At 51.5% G+C, this 13,000-nt stretch overlaps 1 protein-coding gene across 1 annotated transcript; it reads left to right on the top strand.

Moving 5' to 3' along the window:
• The first annotated feature begins 2,181 nt into the window (after nucleotides 1-2,181).
• On the top strand, nucleotides 2,182-11,732 carry DNTTIP1 (deoxynucleotidyltransferase terminal interacting protein 1). The gene is made up of 13 exons (XM_083619072.1): nucleotides 2,182-2,349; nucleotides 2,453-2,523; nucleotides 4,220-4,316; nucleotides 4,587-4,685; nucleotides 6,142-6,210; nucleotides 6,453-6,509; nucleotides 7,680-7,741; nucleotides 8,277-8,322; nucleotides 9,062-9,120; nucleotides 9,523-9,583; nucleotides 10,446-10,517; nucleotides 11,053-11,108; nucleotides 11,361-11,732. The coding sequence occupies exons 1-13, from the start codon at nucleotides 2,203-2,205 to the stop codon at nucleotides 11,497-11,499; spliced, it is 1,035 nt and encodes a 344-aa protein (XP_083475198.1). The 5' UTR covers nucleotides 2,182-2,202; the 3' UTR covers nucleotides 11,500-11,732.
• The last annotated feature ends 1,268 nt before the right edge of the window (nucleotides 11,733-13,000 follow it).

Consider the following 13,000-nt stretch of genomic DNA (forward strand, 5'->3'; position numbering starts at 1 on the left):
AGCACCACTTTAGCTAATGGGGCCTCCCGCTGCCGCCGGAGCACGATTTCTGTTCTCATCCTGAAGCAAAATTCTTAACCCAAGGTAATATTTCTGGGTTAGCGGAGTCTGTAACCTGAAGTGTCTTGTTGCAGGAAACACCCCCCCCCAAAAAAAAATCATTCAGTTTGTACAAACACGACACTCACACATGACATACGCGACGCTTCTGTTATAAATTAATAGAAAATCAGCCATACATCGGATCTGTACTGTTCCACTATTATTTTACACCATGAAGGAAGGACTACACAAGGCAGCCAACACATCTGCAGGGAGCCCTACCCAGTTGGTATGCCAACCTTGATGGTCCTCGACAGAAGATCACTACATTCACAAAGGACCTGCATATGGAAGTGGATTCAGTACGGACTGAAACAAAGGACAGTGATCAGCTCTTCCCTCTGGGGGCAGAAAACGGCAAACTCCCCTCTGTCACCTGGAAAGTACTCATGGGGAGGGGGAAAGGGGGAACCAGCCAGGTGACAGGACACTCAGGTTACCTCCACAACTCCTCCCTCAAACCCTCCTCTTTGTGATGTGTCAGTGATGTAGTCTTGGGGGTGTAGCATGGGGATTATCAGCTAATAAAAGTTTGGGTCTCCTTTTGTTCTGGGCTTCCATCTTGTTCCACCTGGTGGCAGGTGGGAGTCCTGTCGCGACAGTCTTCAATCAAGACCAAGCCTACTGGCTGCTGTTTTGCTCTGGTCTTCCTGGCTAGGGTCCTTGTTTTTGTTTTTTGTCCAAGGGAGGGATTTCTCCGTTAACAGTCTGTAACCTGAAGTATCTGTAACCCGAGGTTGTTGTTTAGTCGTTTAGTCGTGTCCGCCTCTTTGTGACCCCCTGGACCAGAGCACGCCAGGCACTCCTGTCTTCCACTGCCTCCCGCAGTTTGGTCAAACTCATGCTGGTAGCTTCGAGAACACTGTCCAGCCATCTCGTCCTCTGTCATCCCCTTCTCCTTGGGCCCTCCATCTTTCCCAACATCAGGGTCTTTTCCAGGGAGTCTTCTCTTCTCATGAGGTGGCCAAAGTCTTGGAGCCTCAGCTTCAGGATCTGTCCTTCCCGTGAGCACTCAGGGCTGATTTCCTTCAGAATGGATAGGTTTGATCTTCTTGCAGTCCATGGGACTCTCATGAGTTGGGTTCTCTTTTGTTGGGGGCTCCCATCTTGTTCCACCTGGTGTCAGGTGGGAGTCCTGTCGCAAGTCTTCAATCAAGACCAAGCCTACAGGCTGCTGTTTTGCTCTGGGATTCCTGGCTGGGTTCCTTGTTTTTTGTCCAAGGGAGCCCTCAGATTTCTCCATTAACAGTCTGTAACCTGAAGTGTCTGTAACCCGAGGTACCACTGTATAATTATTTATTTCTACCCCGCCCATCTGGCTGGGTTTCCCCAGCCACTCTGGGCGGCTTCCAGCAAAATATTAAAATACAATAACTCATCAACTATTTACAGATAGGTAGCCGTATCTGTGGAAAGAGAAGCTGCTGAATTGCAACTCATTACCAAACTTAAAACCATGGAGAGACCTGGTCTGAACAAAGACATTGGATTCTTATCTCATTATACATGACAAAGCCATTTTTCACCTTCTCACCCCTTGCTTTTTCCTGTAAGACCTATTGCAGTCGTTAAGAGTCGTCAACAGGCTCATCACAGCTATCTGCCAATCACCCATTCCCTTCTGAGTAATACCCCTCCCCACCTTCTCACTATATAGAAGGATCTGGCAACTTCTGTTTCAGTGTATCTGAAGAAGTGTGCATGCACACGAAAGCTCATACCAAGAACTAACTTAGTTGGTCTTTAAGGTGCTACTGGAAGGGAAAAATTTTTTTTTTTTTTGTTTCATCAACTATTAAAACAGTTCACCAAATGTGAAAAGCTTCCCTAAACAAGGCAGGGGTGGGACTAGATGGCCTCTGGGGGTCCCTTCCAGTTCCAATTCCAGAGAAGCAAATGAATGTATTCCCCTGGAGGTGAGGGGGGGTTGCTCTAGGCGGGGAGGCGCTCTGCCCATGCTCAGGAGCGCCCCGTCTGCCTGCCCCCCTCCCCCCTCGGGGCCTGGACGCCGTTGCCAAGGCGACGGTCTCCGCTTCCGGCGCCCGGCGATGACGCAGTTCCGGGCGCCTCTCCCTCTTCCCGCTTGCTTCTCCCTGGAGGATGGGGGCCGCCCGGGAGGCCGAGCAGCAGCCGGCGCCGGAGCCCGAGCGGGGCGAGGAGGAGGAGGAGGAGGACGAGGAGGCGGCGGCGGGGCAGGAGGAGGCGGAGGAGGAGGAGGAGGCCGGGCCCGGGGGGTCGGGCGCCGCGGTGAGGGGAAGGGGCGGCCGGGGGGGGGGCGGGGAGGGGGACCCCATTCCCGGGGGGGGGCGGAGAGGGAGACCCCCCGACTGAGGCGCCTCTCGTCCCCCAGAGCCCCTGGAACATCATGATCAAGCACCGGCTGGTGCAGCGGAGGGGACGGAGGTCGCAGGTGATGACCAGGTGAGCGGGGGGGGGAGGGGGAGGGGAAAGGGGGGGTCGAGGGGAGAAGACCCCCCCACACACACACACACAGTGCCCGATTCACCTATAGGCTAAACAAGCTTTAGCTTAGGGCCCCACTCTCTGGGGGCCCCCCAAAAAATAATTAAAGGGGGGAAATGGATGTCCGTTTCCAAAATATAAGATAGAAAACAAAATAAAGCCTACCTACAGCAACAGTGTTTTGTTTGCTCCTATGATGTAAGTCAGGCATAGGCAAGCTCGGCCCTCCAGATGTTTTGGGACTACAACTCCCATCATCCCTAGCTAACAGGACCTGTGGTCAGGGTTGATGGGAGTTGCAGTCCCGAAACATCTGGAGAGCCGAGCTTGCCTATGCCTGATGTAAGTAATGGGCCCCACCTGCTAGCCTGCTCACTAAAATATCACATATTTTGTTACGTGCAAATGGCTTGAGATACCTGTTAGGTCCGTAAATGACCATATAGCATATATTCAACACAAAAAAACAGTGATGGTTTGTTGTTGACAAAGGACAGCTGGACATAGAAAGGGCCCCATTGCCTTCAGGAGCTGAGGGCCTCATCAAACCTCAATCCGGCCCTGCACAAACCCCACCTGCAAGAGCGGCAGGAGGAACCCCTCCTCCAGCACCTGCCCTTCGCTACCAGCTCCATCCCCCCTGGGGGAGGATGCCTCACCTGGAGGCAGAAGGGAGAACAAGAGAAAGACCTCTCTCTCACACACACACACAGCATAGTTACAGATAGGTAGCCGTGTATCTGAAGAAGTGTGCATGCACACGAAAGCTCATACCAAGAACTAACTTAGTTGGTCTTTAACGTGCTACTGGAAGGAAAAAATTTTTTTTTGTTTTGACACACAGCATAGGAAGCTATGGGCTGATTGGACCCAATAATCCTTTTCACTCTTTCTCTCTCTGTGTCTCTCACACGCGTGCACACACAAATACACTGCAAGCAACCGAAGGCAATCCTCCAGGCTCTGGGCTCACCAACAAAAATGAATAAGCAAATTAGGAACCTGTTCACACGACACAAAAACTCTGCACGTGCACTATGCAAAAGAAGGAAAGGTCATTATCCCGTCCTCCCCTCCTTTGCCTTGCGCTGCAGGTCAGATTAACAATGAAGCTGCAGGTGGGAAGGTTTGGGACAGGGAAAGCAAAGTCCTTCTTCACATGATGCAGTATTGAACTGCAGAATTCACTCCTGCAGGAGGGAAGAGATGGCTGCCAAACCAGACGGCTTCAAATTATTACTATTATTTATTATTATTATTTAGATTTGTATGTCACCCTTCATCCATAGATCTCAGGGAGGTTCACTGCGTATAAATGCAAGGTGAAAACACATAATAAAAAGAACAAAATAAACCACATGCTTGGGACTGATTAACAGAGGAGAGGCTATCATTGGCCACTAGCCAGCAATACTTCTGAATACCAGTTGCAGGAAACCACAGGAGGGGCGTGTTGCTCTTGTGCTCAGATCCTGCACGAGGGACCCCTCTAATGGGCACCTGGTTGGCCACTGTGAAAACAGGATGCTGGACTAGATGGGCCATGGGCCTGATCCAGCAGACACTGCTTACGTTCTGCTGCAGAGCCCAGGGCTGGCCTGTGTCAGGGGTGTGCATGTGTTTGCTGGCTGCATCCGGCCATCTCTCGGTCCAGTTTCACAGACCCTGTGGTTTCCATGGACCTCCTCCGAGCCGTCCTGCAGCCCAGCATCAACGAAGAGATCCAGGCTGTCTTCAGCAAATACATGAAGGTAAGAACATCAGAAAGGCCCGTGCTGGACCTGCCAGCCTTGTGAGGCCGCGCAGGAGTCCTGCCCACATTCAGCCTCAGGGTGCCTGGGGAGGGCAGACCTTTCCCCCCATTCAACCCGTTGGGGCTTCTGTGGGCAGCAGTGAGAGGGAGCTGCTGGCCCAGGTTTCAACCACCTTGCAGTATGCCAAGTCGGGTGAAGCTTGGGAAGGGATGGGTGGCACTCTGAGGAGCAGCTAATTTGGTCTGCGCCATCCCTGTCGTTCCCAAGTTCTTCCAGAAGGCCGCGGGGAACGTGCGGGAGAATGTCGGGGAGGACGTGGACACGGAGCAGCTCATCCAAGAGACGTGCCGGAGTTGCCTGGAACAGGTGGGTGCCTGAGGGTCTTCCTTGTTTCAGGAATGAGTTCTTCTGGGGGCAGAAAGCAGCACCAGCAGGTCTCAGGACCTCCCAGGATGAAGCCACCTCTGCCTAGCAGGATGCTGCAGGGGGAATGAGACATGTTGTCGCTGCTGACGACTTCTGGCCATGTTGGCGATGCGTCCGCAGGCAGTGATGCTTCCGAATAGCACTTCCTGGAAGGCCCAGGAGGGGAGAGTCCTGCCGTGGTGCTCAGACCCTGCTTGAGGGTCTCCCAGAACTGCTTGGCCTTGAGAGAACAGGATGCTGCGCTAGAGGGGACCACTCTTGCCTGATCCAGCAGGATACCTTCCTTTGTGCCAGACGCACCTCTGTGGGGTAGGAATTCCACAACATTTCGAGGTGCCTGATTCCCCGCATGCTGCTGTTGTTAAAACTAGGGTCCTGGTGTCCTTGTGCTCTGCTGGCAGAGGACCATGTGGGGTGTGTTGCATTTCCCCCCCCCCCCCAGTCTTTTTATTTATTCATTCTTTTCAGGTTTATGCATTGCACTAAATTTACAATCATTTTCACATTTCAAAGCTTCATTTCCTTCCCCCTCTTGTTGCAATTCCTTAAATTTATTTTTAATATCTTCTACATATCCAAATTAACTTACCGTAATTTACTCGTTTATTCATCTACTTTAAATATATGCTATTATAAAACTGCAGGTTATTACAACAATCCTGCCAATGTTCTTATCTGTTTACCATTTCTCTGTAAATATTCAATAAACCATTTCCATTCTTTTATAAAAAGTTTGTTATCTTGATTTCTTATTCTTATGTTAAGTTTCGCCATTTCTGCATATTCCATAAGTTTTTTTATCCATTCTTCCTTTGCTGGGACTTCTGCTCCTTTCCATTTTGGGGCGAGTAACATTCTTGCCGCTGTAGTAGCATACATGAATAATTTTCTGTACAGTTTTGGTAGTTCTGGCCCTACAATTCCCAAAAGACAAGCTTCTGGTTTTTTTAACAAACGTTATTCTAAACATCCTTTTCAATTCATTACATATCCTTTCCCAGTAAGCTTTAACTTTACTACAGACCACCACATATGATTTCTCTCTACATTTCCAACATTTATTTGATTTAGATTTATACATTTTTGCTAATTTACTCGGTGTTAGATACCATCGATATATCATTTTCATATAATTTTCCCTTAGACTATAACGTGCTATAAATTTTATATCTATATTCCACAATCTTTCCCATGGTTCCATATCTATATTATGAGCAAGTGTTGCATTGCCCCACCAAACCACCTGCTGCTTCCCAGTGGCCAGCCTTGAAGCGGCTGCAATTGGCAGTTGGCATATAATTCCTAGGATCTTAAGGGTTCCAGCAGGGGGTGCTGAGCACAGACTGGGTGCCTCGGCCATCCCTGCTGCACTCCTGACCCTTTCCTCTCCCTGCAGGCCAAGCTCCTCTTCTGCGACAGCAAGAAATCTGCTGCCAGGCTGCCCCACGAAGTGCCAGCGATGAAGGTAGAAGCCCTTTTCTCTCCTGCGAGGGACGGGGCTGGTGCTTTCTCTCCCGGGCGTGGGACCTTCGGGTGCCTCTGAGCAGCCATCGGCTATCAGCCCTGTGCCGCCTCCTGGGGAGGACTTGGGGAGCGTTGGCCCAGAGCAGGACTGCCCCAAAGGGCCCTGCTGGCCAAGGAGCATCAGAGCGGGGAGAGACGAATGCTTCTCCCTTTTCCAACTGATCCTCTCTTCTCCCTGACCAGCGTGCCAAGCCGATGGAGGAGGAGATGAGCCAGCAGGGAAGCCCCATCCCCAGAAAGGTAGGAAACCCTGGGGAGCTGTTAGAGAAGCAGCAGCGGCGGGGGGGGGGTGTCACTCTGGAGCTCACCTTCTGTCCCTTCAAGATAGGCCAGGGCTGAGGGTCACCAGGGTACGTCACCAGGCAGAGGGCCTTCTCAGTGGTGGCACCAGCCCTGTGGAATGCCCTCCCATCTAATGTCAAGGAAATAAACAACTATCTGACTTTTAAAAGTTGCAGGTAGGTAACTGTGTTGGTCTGCCATAGTCATCCTTCCAGTAGCACCTTAGAGACCAACTAAGTTTGTTACTGGTATGAGCTTTCGTGTGCATGCACACTTCTTCAGATACTTGCATGCACACGAAAGCTCATACCAATAACAAACTTAGTTGGTCTCTAAGGTTCTACTGAGGGACACGGGTGGTGCTGTGGGTTAAACCACTGAGCCTAGGGCTTGCCAATCAGAAGGTCAGCGGTTCAAATCCCTGCGACGGGGTGAGCTCCTGTTGCTCGGTCCCAGCTCCTGCCAACCTAGCAGTTCGAAAGCACATCAAAGTGCAAGTAGTTAAATAGGTACCACTCTGGCGGGAAGGTAAACGGCGTTTCCGTGCGCTGCTCTGCTTCGCCAGAAGCGGCTTAGTCATGCTGGCCACACGACCCGGAAGCTGTACGCCGGCTCCCTCGGCCAATAAAGCGAGATGAGCACCGCAGTCCCAGAGTCAGCCACGACTGGACCTAATGGTCAGGGGTCCCTTTAGCTTTACCTTTAAGGTGCTACTGGAAGGAATTTTTAAATTTTGTTTCGACTTTTAAAAGACATCTTAACGCAGCCCTGTTTACGGAAGCTTTTAATGTCTGGCGTTTTATCACTTTTTAATTATTATTATCATTAATTCTGTTGGGAGCCGCCCAGAGTGGCTGGGGAAACCCAGCCAGAAGGGCGAGGTGTAAATAAATTATTATTATTATTCGGTGCTGTGCTGCTTCTGTGGTTGTGGGCTGGGGGGAGGTCTGCTCCCAGTGAGGGCAACACTTGCACCACCAGGAGGAGCAACTGTTGACCAGAATAATAATAATAATAATAATAATAATAATAATAATAATAATTTTTTATTTATACCCCGCCCTACCCAGACAAGGCTGGGCTCAGGGCGGCTAATAAGACACTGTAATAAAAGATGTCCTTTTTCAGAGGAAAGGGCGGCCTCCAGGACAGAGCCAGGCAAACGACCGAGCAGCTCCAGTCGGGAGCACGTAAGTGTGGCGTCCAGCTGGGCTGAGGGGGGTCTGTGCTGCAACCTCCATTTCCCCCTCCCAGTGCTTTGGAGAGCCCCTGCTGAGACGAAGGCAGGAGCCGGTTCAGCAGCAGAGAGAGCAAAGCAGCCAAGCCTACATAGGAAGCAGCCTTATCCTGAATTGGTCCAGCTAGCTCAATATTGCTGACACTGACTGGAAGCAGCTCTCGGAAGGCAGGAAGTCTCTCCCAGCCGTGCCTGGAGATGCTGGGGGTTGATCCAGAGACCTTCGACATGCAAGGCAGATGCTCTGTGACTGAGCTGCATCCCTTCCCCAAGCGTGATTGAGCCAGGAAGGGGAAGGAACAGGCCTTCCCAAATGAGGGCACTTCCTGGGGGTGGCGAGGCTCTGGCTTGAGACCAGGCTATCAGCCTTGCAATTGATCCCGCTGGGCTTTGGGTAGGGCTGAGTCTCCTCAAAGCAGAGCGCCCGGCCCTTTCAGATTCACCTTTTGTCGAAGGATTCTCAGCTCCGATGCCTTCTCTCCCTTCAGGTGGAAAACCAAGTCCTGCGAGCCAGTGCAGAGGGATGGTCCCAAGGTAGGCTGTGCCCTGCAGCCCCCACCCCCTTGCTATGCGGAGCCTCCGTGGGGAAAAGGGGGGGAGGTGGGGGGGGACCTTCCTGCAGGCAGGGAGCTCTTTTGCCAGATCCAGTTCCACTGGATTTAACTTCCTTCCGCAGGGCCTGTAAGACAGCTATTCCGCCTGGCTTTCAATTTAAACTTAGCCTGATCTTTTATTCCCCTTCCTTCCCTCCCCCTCCCCTTTTTATGAAGATTGCCTGCTCTGGGATCCCACAGCTAATTCTCCCCTGGTCTCCTCGCTGGCCCAAACAGGACTAACTTAGCCAGCTAACCCTGGTGATCATCTAATGTTTATTGGATGGATTCCCCCCCAAATTGATTTTTGAATTCTGCATTTATTGTTATTCACGTTTTATACTGTATTTTATGCTGTTTTTTGTTGCATCAATCAAGTGTTTTAAATTTGTTGTTAGCTGCCCTGAGCCCAGTTTTCTGATCCGGGAAGGGCGGGGTATAAATAAAAGTTGTTTATTATTATTATTATTATTATTATTATTATTACTACTGAAACCAGCTGTCAGGGACGGGGGGACACAGTGGCAAACAGCAAGGGAGGGCTGCTGTGTGCACATTACCACTAAGACTTCCCCAGAGTAAGACCGAGTCAGCAGCAAAACCTGAAGCGGGGATGTAGTGGGGGGAGGCAGGAGCAAACTAACTTCTCTCCTTTTCCTCCTCCTGCTCCTGCTTTGCAGTGGAATCCCTCTCGGATCACAGACACCACTACCTTCGTCCTTGGATCAAGGGCCAACAAGTAAGCCTCTGCCAGGCAGAGGGCTGGGGGGAAGACCAGGTGGATTTTTGTACACACGCCCCTTGGGGACAAGCAGAGCACTGAGCTGTTAACCACAGACTGGTCAGTGCTTCTTTGAGGCGGGGGCTGAGGTGGCTTTAGGCCAGGGGGGTCCAGCTTCTTTTCAAAGAGGGCCAGATTTGATGAAGTGAACATGCGTGAGGGCCGACCAAAGTTGTGGAGCTTTTTTAGGATTGTACCCCAGGAAATAAACTGCCACCGGTGCCGGGTTAAACCAGATTAGGCCCCTGAAACGGACTTTGGACTTCCCTGCTTTAGGCATATGGCTGGGCAGCAAGGATGGGGTGCAGTTTACCAGGTGCAGAATTCTAACCCCCCCCCCACTTTTTGTTCCTGATTCAGAGCCCTCGGGATGGGAGGAACCAGAGGCAGGCTCTACATCAAGCACCCCCACCTGTTCAAGGTCAGTCCTTTGAACCCTCTTGACTCTGCCCCTCACATCCTCTGCCCTTGGACCACAGGGGAAGTGAGCTGGTGGCATTGTCAGAAAACACACGTGTCAGATCTTGACAGGGCACACCTAGGAAAGCAGGCGTGGTTTTCTTTCCCTGCCTATTACTGTCCTCTGGCTACTGAGTACAGTGGTACCTCTGGATGCGAACGGGATCCGTTCCAGAGCCCCGTTTGCATCCTGAGTAGAACGTAAGACGTGTCTGCGCGGGTTGCGTTTTGCCACACATGCGCGTGACGTCATTTTGAGAGTCTGCGCATGCGCGAGTGGCAAAACCCGGAAGTAACGCACTTTGTTACTTCTGGGTCTCCGCAGAGCGTAACTTGAAAACGCTCAACCTGAAGCACATGTAACCCAAGGTATGACTGTATTTGTGTTTTGTGCGCAGAGCTTTGAGTGATTGCGGTAGAACACACTGATCTTCCCTGTGTGTGTACCTGTGTGTACATGGACCATTGACCCTAGTGTTTCCTTTCCCCACACACACACTCAACTCAGACCTCCTTTTCCACCCCTGAGCAGCAGAGAAGTCTTAGAATGTGAGGAGACACTTGCACAGCAGACCCCGAGGGTGGTGGCACAACATCTCTCCGTTTTTCATAGAATCACAGAATGGTAGAGATGGAAGGGACGCTGAGGGTCATCTAGCCAAACCCCCTGCAGTGCAGGAACCACAGTTATCAATATCCTCCTTAAATTGTGGTACCCAGAATGGGACACTCTATTCATTCAGGAGGTCTCTCACAGCCCAGCCTGCATTGCTTCATTGCAGTTTGTGTCGCCCGCATCCTCTCGACTTCTGTTTCTCTTCCAGTATGCAGCTGATGCTCAAGACAAGCACTGGCTGGCTGAACAGCAGCACATGAGAGCCACGGGGGGCAAAATGGTGAGCGTCCCAAAGCCTGAGGAAAGCAGAACTGAATGCACTCTGAACGGCACAACAGATTTAACGGCGTCTAGGGCCTCTGCCACTTCCTTTATGCAGTTTTCATAGAATTCCTAGAGTCAGAAGGGAACCCAAGAGGTCATCCAGCCCAACCCCCTGCTGCAATGCAGCAACCACAGCTAAAGCATCCCTGACAGAGGACTGCACAACCTCTGCTTCTAAAACCTCTGATGAAGGAGAGCCCACCACCTTCTGGGGGAGTCCGTTCCCCTGTTGAACTGCTCTTGGCCTCAGACATTTCTTCCAAATGTTTAGCTGGCATTTCCCTTCTTGTCCTTTGAATCCACCAGTTTGAATCCTCCCCTCTGGAGCAGCAGAAAACAAGCTTGCTTTGCAAGCACCTGAGAGCCGTGTGGTGGGTCTGTCCTGCTGGGCTGGGCTGGCTTCTCCTTTGCAGGGGAAGTTGGGGGCTGCAAACTGCCATAGGGTTGCCATAGCCAGCAACTTCTTGGTCTCTCTCTCTCTCCTTCCCAAGGCGTATCTCCTCCTGGAAGAGGACATCCAGGATCTGGCTATGAGCGACGATTACCGGTGAGTTAGAGCAGGCCCTGCTTGGGGTGCGGATTCTACCCTGTGCACAGCTGAGCTTTGTGTCCTGTGCAGGGTGTGTGGATGTGCATGGAGCCAGCCCCCCAAGTCTCGGAGGAGCCACCCAAGTGCCTGGTCCTGGGGGGACGACTGTTTGGGAGGCAGGCAGGCTGGAGTCCTATGCTGGCTTTCCTGTCCCATTGTGTCCTAAGAGCTGCCCCCTCTTCACGGGGTCTTCCTCTCTCCTTCCTCCAGTTCTTCCATGGATCTGAAGATGGACGAACTGAAGCCCTTCACTCCTCCGCCGTGGATGACCGCCAAGATGCGGAGGTTCATGGAGACCCTTCGCAGCGAAGGGGAGCCGCCGCTGCCAGAGGGGACTCAGGACACATAGGGCCTCATCCTTTCCTCACCCGCTTCCTCCTCGAGCCGTCGGGCAGTGATGGGCTTGCACTGCCCGCTGGGCTTCCTGAGGGCAGGCGAGAGAAGCCACCAGGTGCAGCCTGGTCATCCTTGGGCAGTGATGCAGCACAGGATCCTTCCCAGGGGCTCACCTCCTTCCCGTTTCTGTACTTTAATCGTCTTCTTGCTCTTAGGAATAGTTTGGAAATAAACACTTCCGCCTGACCCTGCTGTGTCTCTGTTGAAAGGCTGGGAGGGCGCAGGGAAAAGGCCTGTCTATGAACCAAATGTGCAGCAAACTGGTGGATCCACAAGTCCATGGGGTGGTAAAGGTAAAGGGACCCCTGACCATTAGGTCCAGTCGTGGCCGACTCTGGGGTTAAGGCGCTCATCTCGCTTTACTGGCTGAGGGAGCCGGCGTACAGCTTCCAGGTCATGTGGCCAGCATGACTAAGCCGATTCTGGCGAACCAGAGCAGCACACGAAAATGCCGTTCACCTTCCCGCCGGAGCAGTACCTATTTATCTACTTGCACTTGGACGTGCTTTCGAACTGCTAGGTTGGCAGGAGCTGGGACCCAGCAACGGGACGAGGGGATTCGAACCGCCAACCTTCTGATCAGCAAGTCCTCAGCTCTGTGGTTTAACCCACAGTGACACCCGTGTCCCCCCATGGGGTGGAGCTCCATGCAATAAGCCTCTTTTTTGAAAATGTGGGGTTTCTCCAACAGCTCTCAGGAGGGGAAAAGCAGCAGAAGCTGCTCTCTTCTCTCTTTCTCTCTCCCGCTGAGCACGAGCTTTGCAAATTCCCTTGTGGGTGGACACAGGAAGGAAGCAGGGAGGGGGAATCTGATGAGTAATAATAATACTTATTACTGTTTATTATTTCATAAATTTTATACAGTGCTCACTTGTAAAAACCTCAAAGCGGTTTGCAAAAATTATAAGGCATTAAAATTAACAATAATTTAAGGCTTTCCAAAAAGTTAAAATAGCACTAGACTGAAAACAGATTAAAATTGGCATTAACTATCTTAAGCTTCTGGACAGGCAAGTCTAAACAAAAATGTTTTTAGCAGGTGCTGAATACTGTGAAGGCTCCTGCCTGGTGTCAATAGGCAGGGAGTTCCAAAGCGAAGTGGCTGCCACACTGGAAGACTAGAGTCCTTACAAATGCAGAAAGGGGGTCTTAATGTGCTCCTGTAACAGCCACTTTCGCCAATCAAAGCAGGGGGGACAGACGGACGATGACACACCCTATTCTCAAGGCTTACTGTGTAAAGCACAACTGGGGGACCTGTGTCCTGCTGGACTAAACTCCCATCATCCCTAAGCACTGGGCCTGCTGGCTGCGGCTGATGGAACCTGGAGTCCAAGGACACACGGAAGAAAGAAAAAGAAGCCATAAAAACTGAAGGCGGGAAGGAGAAGAAGTGCTTGAAGGTGTGGAAAGCAGGGTTTGGGTTTAAGGAACAAGGAAGCAGGAAAGAGAGG

Source organism: Podarcis filfolensis, assembly GCF_964270895.1.
Source record: "Podarcis filfolensis genome assembly, chromosome: 6".
NCBI lineage: Eukaryota > Metazoa > Chordata > Lepidosauria > Squamata > Lacertidae > Podarcis > Podarcis filfolensis.